Source organism: Stylophora pistillata, chromosome 11, assembly GCF_964205215.1.
Source record: "Stylophora pistillata chromosome 11, jaStyPist1.2, whole genome shotgun sequence".
Lineage (NCBI taxonomy): Eukaryota > Metazoa > Cnidaria > Anthozoa > Scleractinia > Pocilloporidae > Stylophora > Stylophora pistillata.
In genome coordinates, this window is record NC_142529.1 from 13,339,693 (window position 1) to 13,348,243 (window position 8,551).

Sequence of the window (8,551 nt, forward strand, 5' to 3'; positions counted from 1 at the left end):
GATTGTAAAGATTTAGTCAAATAATATCACACACACGGTAGGCTTCCCTTTTCTGTAATACAGGAAATACTGAGAAAGACCACTACTCACGCATTGCATCCTGGTTAAGCATGGCTCTTTAAGATATTCACCCTTAAGAGAAGTTGTAGCTTTTTTGAGCCCGGTTGTTCTCTGCCCTTTGCATTTGTCTGCCTCGCATATTAGCCAAAACCTCAGGCCGTCGTTGTTGAGCTCTAATGGGTTTCTTCCCTCTAAAGAAGGACCGGGAATATCTTCTTCACTCAAATTAACTCGTCTAAGCAGGAAACTGTACTTTCACTAGTACTTTGAGACTAACTTGTCGAGTATTAGGAAGACTTGGGAAGGTATCAATACTCTGCTATACAGAAGAAGGAATCGTAAATCTGCCAGCAAAATAAAAAAACCTGATAATAGTGGTTTCACACAAGACCAATCCCTGATCGCCACTATTCTTAATGATCATTTCGCCTCTATTGGACATAGGTTAGCCTCCAAGTTGCTCCAATCACCACACCATTTAGCTGATTATTATCGCCAAACTAGTTTCCTTAACTCTTTCTTCTGTGTTCCTGTGACTCCCTATGAAGTTCAACTCGAAATTCTTTCTATTCTGAACAACAAAGCACATGGTCTGTACTCGTGTCCAACTCGTATTCTAAAATCCGCTAGTACTATTCTTTCTTTTCTTTTAGAAAATATATTTAATACTTCAATTGAGCTTGGGAGTTATCCTACCAAACTTAAACATGCAAAGGTAATTCCAATATACAAAGATGGTGACGAGACAGACCCTAATAATTACCGATCCATCTCACTTCTCTCAAACTTTAATAGAATCTTTGAAAGATTGATGTATGTACGTCTTAAATCTTACTTAAGTAAGGCAGATATTCTTGTTCCATCTCAATATGGCTTTAGAGAGAAACACTCCACCCAGCATGCAACGCTAGATAATACTATTCAATACTATTCAAAACAACATGGACAATAAGTTGTATACCTGTGGTATACAACATTCGACACAGTAAGGCATTCGACACAGTAAGGCATTCGACACAGTAAGGCATTCGACACAGTAAGTCATGAGATTCTTCTGCTGAAATTGTATCATTACGGAATAAGAGGAATAGTTAACAACTGGTTCTCTTTTTATCTTAAATTGCGTTCGCAGACAACTAACATTGGCCCCTATATATCGGCAAAGGCTGCTGTTCTGGGGCCTTTACTGTTTTTGTTGTATATAAATGATATTACACATTGTTCAAATAAGTTCAAGTTTTATTTATTTTCTGATGACACCAGTATCTTGTATAGCAGTAAAAACCTTAAATCCCTAGGATTAGAAGTAAACGTTGAGTTAACCAAGCTTTGTGAATGGCTGAATGCAAACAAATTAACTCTAAATAATAAGAAATCTAATTATGTGATATTTCAAAATTATAGAAAGAAGATATCTTTCCAACCGATGATAAATATCTTTGATATCGATAAAATGTCATATTCACTATTAGAACGCAAGGATACACCGATTGCAAATATGGCGGCCCCTGCGCGAAAGCGAGGCTTTTCGGTAGTAACCGTTGCTAAGGCCAATTCAACTCTGTTTATGTGCTCCATTGATTCAAGTAAACTGGCGAGTAAAGAGTTTGCATCCGAAGCAGAAGTCAAGGAAAGCTTAGAAAAGATTTATTCATACTTTCGAGGTATGCCAGATAATTGTTGCGTACCGTTGTATCACAAGTCAGGATACAGAGTTGGACCCGACGGCAAGAAGGTCACTTATCACGATCTTCCCCTGAGAAATCCTAAGAGGCTGAAGGTATGTGATAAAACAACCGATTATTGAATTTATTTGCCTATTCGAGAGCAGGTGTAAACAAAGACCATTTCCCAATCTTTTGCAGACTTGGTTGGTTAAAATCCGAAGAGATGCCTCGAAGGATTTCAAATTAACCAAGCGAACTAAAATCTGCTCGTTACACTTCAAAGATTCAGATTTTCGTCTCACTTTAAAAGGTCGCCGGCACATTAAAGACGATGCTATCCCATCCATATTTGCGGGGTCAGTGGCATCTCCAAATCGAAAATCGCCGCGGAAAAATCAAAATGTCGTTGAGATGCCCTCTTCTTGTCCGACGATGGATAATTTGGCGACCAATGAAAACAACAAAGATGATACTCTGGACAAAGAAATCGCCGATTTGAGGGCACAAATCGCCACACTACAGGAGGAAAATTTAATTCTTCAAGAAACCAACAAAGATCTTATGAAATCATTTGATGAACAACTGAGAAAACAGTTCGGCAAAGTTAAGTTTAAAGAGTCAGATTCAGACATTAACTTTTTCACCGGATTCCCGAATTATCAGACCCTGCTGACCTGTTATAATTTTCTAAATCCGGGTACCAATGGAGGAAACATTGCCTACGTTTCCAGTGTAACAGATGAAGTGGACTTCATGTGAGCTTCAAGCATAGAAAGCAAGGGAAATAAGCCTGGCAAGCGACGAAAACTGGGTACATTGGACGAATTTTTTATGGTGCTTGTGAGAATGAGGCTTAGTTTGTTTGAACGTGACTTAGCTCATAGATTCAACCTCCATGTGTCTACGGTCAATAGGATCTGCATTTCATGGGTAAATTTTATGTACCTGAAATTCGGGTACCTGAACATATGGCCAGATAGAAGAGGCGATTGATAAAGCAATGCCCCAATCCTTTAAGGACAAGTACCCCAAAACAAGGGTTATTATCGATGCAACCGAAATCAAGTGCCAAACTCCATCTTCACTGGTTAAACACAGTGAAACTTACTCCTCCTACAAAAGCCACACAACCTTCAAAGGTCTCATTGGAATTGCTCCCAGTGGCCACATTACATTTGTTTCACAACTGTATGCTGGCAGCATTTCAGACACTTCCTAGAGAGATCTTAGGTTATACCCATTTTATCATAAAATCTTGTTGCAGTTGTTTGGTTATATGAGTAGGTAGGCTGGCTTTCCCACAGAGAATCCAGTATTTTAGTCAGGATCTTTTTGTTAGGATATTAGATAAGAGTTCTGACATAAGAACAAACCAATGCTTATCAGGCCAAAAATATTCCTTGAATGCATTCAAATTTTACTGAACACTGAAGCTGCCACCTCTGATGGGAGCTTATTAACTTATGGACTGAATGTAATAAGAGATTTCCCTCCTTTCTGGCCTTCATCCATATAAAGAGCCACTTAATAACATTGACATCATAAAGTTATTAACAAGTTCATGCAATGGATGTGCCACTAACAGTTGATGTGCTGGCAGTTACTGTACATGTTGACACCACATTACATGCAGGTGTAGTTTTGCACTTAAAATATTTTGCAAAATGCTTAAAGAAAAATTCCTCTAGTTTTAAGAGCATGTCTGCAAAAAGTCTGTGTCAAAATAAATGCGCTCAAAAACCATCCCTTTAAATGTGTATGTTATGAAGTCACACCACTTTGCCTCAGATATTCCCATCTGGCCTTGAACTTGCTTATAGTATTTGTGATTTGCCTTGAGCACTGGAAAGTCAACTATCATTTCAAGATGGAACTGACGATCACCAGAGCATGTTGTTTGAGGGGCAACATTTCTGTGTTTGTGGGGGCATTTGATTTGAAGTATCCCATATGGGCTGTCCTCAGTTTCATCAATCACCTTGCCATCTGGAGAGCAACCAAGGAATGGGTATGAAGGGTTTACAATGAAGCCTAAGGTAAAAGTCCTGATAGGATGGCCATTGTGCTTCATATAGTTAGTATACTGTTGGAAGGCTGCACTTTCATGTTCAATACCATGTTTTAATGGCTCTGGTAAATTTTTAGTACTGTTCAGGTTGCAGTCATTCACAAGTCGTTCTAGAAAAGGCTTTGTAATCGATTTTCGATCCAATACCGCCAAATTGAGATGCAGTAATCCTTGGTCTCCTTTCTTTCCACCATCGATTGCTACTGCGCTGTGAGACAGTGTCCTTTTCAAGTGCGGTGGCATCATTTTCGTTAAGTTGTAATGATTCGAGAAATTGTTGATGCTTTCACTGTCAAACCTTTCAGGCTGGCGTTATGGTCCCGAAGAAACTGCCTCAACTCGTTAACATGCATTTTCTCCACTGGCCTGTCCATGACTTTCTAATTTAACGTTCAAACTTTATAGAGAGAGAGCTCTGAAGACTTACAACACAAGCAACTGTGGCATAAAATTCACTCACATCGACAAAGGAAACAGAGACGAACTGGCCCTTAGCAACGGTCACTACCGAAAAGCCTCGCTTTCTTGTAGCGGCCGCCATATTTGCAATCGGTCTATTATGTAAAAAATCTTGGCATACTCATTGACAAGAATCTTGAGTGGAAAACTCATATTGATCTCATTGGTTTAAAACAGAGCAAAACCATTGGTATGATAGCTAAACTGAGACACTTTGTACCCCTTTCTATCACTGTCAAGTTATACCAGTCTCTCATTCTTCCCTACCTTACTTATGGAATCAGCTCGTGGGGTCAAGCGTCACAGTCAACTTTGGATAAGCTTCCTATCCCTTAGAAGCGGGTTATTCGTTTAATAAACTTTTCTCCAAAGTGCGAACATGCTATTTCTTTTTTTATTAATGTTAATATCCTGTCTTTTCATTTTCTTTATGTCGAATCTGTTTCTTTTTTAATGTATGATATTCAAAATAAACTAGCTCCTCCCCGTATTCAAAATCTATTTACCTATGTCTCAGATATTCCTACAACACCAGATCAGCAACTACCACCAAAATTTTATGTCATGTCCTCTCGTCTTGAACAACTTAAGAATTCATTTTCCCCCTTTGGCGTGCAAGCTATAGATTGCCTTACCTGACAGTATAAAAAAATCTTCCCATAGAAATTTACTTAATAAACGAATACATGAAACACTTTTTAATATATCTCAAAAAAGAAACGACAACTTTGAGTTTAAATTCTTAATGTCTTTACGTCTTAATGTCTTTAAATTCTTAATGTCTTTACGTCTTATTAATATCTTCAAACAACAGAACTCGCATCTTACAGCATCTTCATTTATTGAAATAATTAAAAATTTGTAAACCTCATCAATCAGTATGACCAGTATAGCGAAGTCTCTTTCTATTTAACAACTATTCGGCAAAGGAGGTGAATATCGTCGAATAATCCCCGAGTCGAAGTCGAGGGGATTATTCGACAATATTCACTGAACCTGAGGCGAATAATTGTTTTAGTATTATTTCAGAGCTGAACAACAGAGAAATTTCTAAAATCATAACATTTTAGTAACATTCATTAACAGTTTTATTGTAACATTTTATGTAAACCGCGTGGAGCGGTTTATATAGCGTCATATAAGGAACCGCTCGACCAATCAGATTGCTGGAAACTCTTTGCTCAGCTCTGAAATTATACTAATTCCTGTTTTTATTATCATTAAATTAATTTTCTATTTTAGTTTTAATTTACTATTTATCGTAATTTGAACTACTGTTTTCTTAGTGTAATCTGAACTGCTGCCAATTCGAAATCTTTGTAAATACCTAGTGATAAGCCTAACTTAATTATGCCTACCCGCCTCGACTAGCTTTCAACTAATTGTGGGTAGGCACTTCTCAAATTGTAATGGTTGTAAATCAATAAATTGTTGTTGTTTTTGTTGTTGTTGTAACTGTAAAACTCGCCGCAATTTTTACAACAGAACATTCCACAAGATATATTTAAGCTACGTAAGATCAACCTATCCCTTTCAGTTTCCCGATGAAACGGTCGACATTTCCACAATCCACAACCTTTTGAACAACATTTACAGCCTCGTTTTCGTGAACTCGGTTCCGGTCTCAACCGCGCGTTTGCCATTTTGAATAAGACGTTTAACTGCCGTTTTCTTCAAAAGTTGGGAGCTGAATAATCAGTCTTTGGAACTGATTTTCATTGTATTTTGCAAGAAGCGTCCAAGCTGTGATCGCGTATTGAAACGGAGCGAGTCCTTACAATGTGCTCACAAGCACGCTGGTTAACACCATGGTAAGCGTAACGATAGTCGTTATTTACAGTTTCAAATTCAAGAGCACATTTTTCACATATCTGTGTGCAGGACATTAATCTGTTTACGTAGTGTAACGGTTATTTTGTGTTGAATTTATTGAGTTACACCCACGGAATTTCATAGGTGAACATGAGCGAGAAATTCGTATCAACATCACAAATACATAAAGCTGAATTCCAGCGAAATGTTTTCACATTGTCAGTTTACAATTCACGAACCATGTCCATAACCTGCTTGAATATTTTCCCTTGAATTCATCGAGTTTCGCCCTCGTAATTTGAACAAGTGATTCGTATCAACACCACAAATGAGGCACATTTCAAACGTTTCATACGATTCTAGGCATATAAATTTAGGTAATATGCTTCTGCTCTATTTTATTTTAATTATTTTTTTATGTAAACTTTAAAATTTAATTTACTTCTTAAGCTGCTTACAAATAAATAAATTTTGTTTCAATTCAAGTGCGTGAGGATAAAACTGAATTGTTGCAGGGTTCTCTTTCCAAAGTAAACTCACGTGAACAAGTGTCATTCTTGATATAGACTGATTCTCCCAAATCTGCAATACTATTGCCCTGGCTTTTTAGGAAGCCTCCTTTGTACATCTGTGTGCTAGCCAATGATTAAAGTCTCATTAAAAAGATATGCCATATTTTAGCAGCTCTATTTTAATGAAATTCCATCTTTAATGTTTTTGGCATTTCCTGTTTGAAAATTTTTAAATGGCATTGCTGCTTCGTCCTTGTAAAGAGGTATTACACATTTCTATTTTTGAAACCCAAAGTCAACTTTATTTCAATGAGTTTGAAATTTTCTACTACAGAAGAGCACTTTGACTGAAGTATGATACAGTTTTACTTATTTGCCATCTTTCTCATCCATATGACTATGTCTTAAAGTGGGGAAATGATTTATATTGTAATGATTAAAATCTACCTATGCTTTCAAATAAATGTATGAAATAATGATGTGATGAACAGCTGATGTTATGAAACACTTACAATGGGAAAACCTGCTACTGGTAGCCTTTGTGTTTAGTTTCTAAGCTGTCAGAGATAAGGAAGTGAACTACTTAAATTCTTACTGCGGAAGTTTTTTTTTTAGATTGAGGAGTGACAATCAGAATGATAGTGGCAGGAAAAACACAGTTAGGCTTTTCCCATCCAAATGCAAGCTTATTAAATCTTGGATTCTACAAGTAAACTTGGTGAGATAATCAGACTAAAGTTATCCATATCTTACGTTTCAATGTGGTTTGCTCACATGGAAAGGCAGTTGTAATTATAGCTTCACAGATGTTTTTCTCATAAAATAGTGTTTCGATTTTGAATATAGGAAAATCACAGATGTGTATTGGAGTTTCATGAAATGTATGGAAGTGTTCCTCACAGTAATAATCCTACTTATCTAGTAGGTGGAAAGAAGGCCTGGAAAAAACTCAGTCCCATAGCTCAGTTGGTAGAGCACTGCACTAGAATCACAATGAATTTGAACATATGAAAATCATATTTGTGTACTGAAGTTTCATGAAATATGAACCAACATAATGACCAGCTCCCAGTTGGCTTGTTAGCTCAGTTGCTAGAGCACTGAAGGGGTTTTCCAACCACCAGCTAAGTAGGGTTATCGCTGCCAGGAACACCTTCATACAACTTTATTTATTCCTTTCTCTTGAACATCAATTGCTGTTTCTGGAGCACAATCAAAGGAAGCTGGTTTTAAAAAAACTCTGGATTCAGTCAATTATATGAATATGTGAGTAATATTTGATGTTTTCCCATGAAACAGAATGGCTCAGCTGAAGACAGACCAAAAGGAGTAAACTTGACAGTAACAAAGGTGACTAACTGGGAAACTTGAGCACTTAGTAATTACTTCTTGGTTTGATATTCTGACAATTAGAGTTTACTGAGATCAATAAAATGTCCGTTCCTATACAGGAATGTACATCCCATGTGACCTGCACAGTCATGAACAATGAGATAACTGACAAAAATGTTTGTGTATTTGGTACATTGTAATGATGATAGTAACAATAAACACAAGAGTAAAGAAAAGAAAATATTATTTACAAATTCTAAATCTTAAGTTTAAGTATGTCAAGGGAAAAATAATCTACACGAACTGAAGGTAATACCCTGTATTTCGGTTTAAAGTCTGCAAAGAAACTGGTACGAAAAATGTCCAGCAGTGAATTGCATTGCTTAGCTGAAAAGTAAGAAAAGGAGTTAAGACCATAGGTAGTTGTTTTAGGTTTAGTAAGTGAAAAAATGTGGTTGCCACGAAGATTATAGGAAGAGGACCAAAGTGAATACATAATCTTCATCTAAGCAGGAAAATGAGTGAAAAAGAAACTGTTATATAACAGTGGGAGGAAATTCTGAACGCGCTTGTTACACAACGACGTAGAGTTGACTTTTGTAAGAAGAGTGGTGCATAGAGAGAAGTAATCTCCAGGTATA

The 8,551-nt window shown here is 36.9% G+C and overlaps 1 protein-coding gene and 1 long non-coding RNA gene across 2 annotated transcripts; both read left to right on the forward strand.

The window, feature by feature from the left end:
- The first annotated feature begins 1,547 nt into the window (after positions 1–1,547).
- LOC111340441 (uncharacterized) lies at positions 1,548–3,470 on the forward strand. The gene is made up of 2 exons (XM_022947288.2): positions 1,548–1,840; positions 1,926–3,470. The coding sequence occupies exons 1-2, from the start codon at positions 1,559–1,561 to the stop codon at positions 2,484–2,486; spliced, it is 843 nt and encodes a 280-aa protein (XP_022803023.2). The 5' UTR covers positions 1,548–1,558; the 3' UTR covers positions 2,487–3,470.
- A 2,445-nt stretch (positions 3,471–5,915) lies between these two features.
- LOC148720149 (uncharacterized) lies at positions 5,916–8,124 on the forward strand. Its single transcript, XR_015993012.1, has 3 exons — positions 5,916–6,065; positions 7,194–7,296; positions 7,878–8,124. It is a non-coding gene; the product is annotated as an uncharacterized LOC148720149 (long non-coding RNA).
- Positions 8,125–8,551: the final 427 nt, after the last annotated feature.